The 1,175-nt window shown below is 29.3% G+C and overlaps 1 protein-coding gene across 1 annotated transcript in view; it reads right to left on the bottom strand.

The window, feature by feature from the left end:
- The window catches only part of LOC108749270 (cilia- and flagella-associated protein 58-like), a 98,509-nt gene extending 97,380 nt beyond the window's left edge, over positions 1–1,129 (bottom strand). Inside the window, exon 1 of the mRNA XM_018487849.1 lies at positions 879–1,129. Coding sequence (XP_018343351.1) covers positions 879–1,000 — 122 coding nt within the window. The 5' untranslated portion in view covers positions 1,001–1,129. The remainder of the gene's footprint in view (positions 1–878) is intronic.
- Between the last annotated feature and the right edge of the window lie 46 nt (positions 1,130–1,175).

Here is a 1,175-nt window from a genome sequence, read left to right as displayed (position 1 = left end):
CATAACTCCATTAAAAATTGTCGTATCGTATAATTTAAAAAAGAGATTTTTAAAGCTGAAACTTTACTCTATCAAGATATATTTATATTGTTGGTAAGAAAGTAATTGCGGTTTTTACTGATAGATGTCTTTTAAAAAAACGCGATGACTTTTTACTACACCTAATATTTGTATATATAATGTTAAAAAGTCAGTAGCGCACGTCTGTCATATTCTAGTTATTGTTAGAGAACAGTTAACAATTATGAATGTTATATCAGTTGTAAGTGTAGCATTAAAATCAGTAATAATACACAAATTTATGTTTAGACCATTTATTATTAAATTATGCATATAATCTTTTTTCCAATTTCGATTTTCCGATATTTTTCGGCTGTAATGTTGATATCAATGTTTGTTATCCCATCTTTCCCTTGCCTAGAGGTTTTTGGCTTTTCATGCGAAGCGAGATCTACTTTATTTATTCCCTAGACAGAGTAGATCTCGCTTCGCGTGAAAAGTCATTACGTAAACCAGAAAAGATATAGTCCTTAATGTTGTATGTATCAGAAATAGGATGTTATTTTTTGAGTTTTTTATTAATAACCTTTTAACGATATTTAAATCTTTCTCAAGGTTATTTAAGTTATGCCTGATAACATATGTCAAGGTTAAGATCATTGAGGGAAGCTTCACTTATTTCAATTTTACTATAAATAGTTCTAAAAAATGGATAAGTTACACATTTTTCGACCTTCCCCGGTTGATTATCACTATCTAAGTCAGATTTTTATCAAAATTATAGCCCAAAAATGTAAAAATTTAAAAAAAGCCCCGTGTTCTGCATAATTACCAAGTTATTAATTCATCTATAACATGTAATTTGTTGTTTATGTTACCTGTTAAGCTCGTACTTGATGTTTCTTATCTTCTTCCCTTTTTCGGAGATTTCTTTTTCCAGTTTTTCTATCTCGGCGATTGCATTGTCGAAATCTGTTTGCAGATTCATTTTCTTTAGCATCAGCTTGCTTATTTCCTTTCGCAGTTTCTCATCCGTTATGTTTTGGTCTTTTATTAAACTCTCTAATCTTGTTATGTTATTCACGCCTGCCTCAATAGATACGTTCGCAACCTACATTTTTTATTATTTTTTAATAATTATGTTAATTGGTATATAAACGTACATGTATATAAAG

This window comes from Trachymyrmex septentrionalis, unplaced genomic scaffold (genome assembly GCF_001594115.1).
Source record: "Trachymyrmex septentrionalis isolate Tsep2-gDNA-1 unplaced genomic scaffold, Tsep1.0 scaffold288, whole genome shotgun sequence".
Taxonomy (NCBI): Eukaryota; Metazoa; Arthropoda; class Insecta; order Hymenoptera; family Formicidae; genus Trachymyrmex; species Trachymyrmex septentrionalis.
This window is presented reverse-complemented; position numbering and strand designations above follow the sequence as displayed.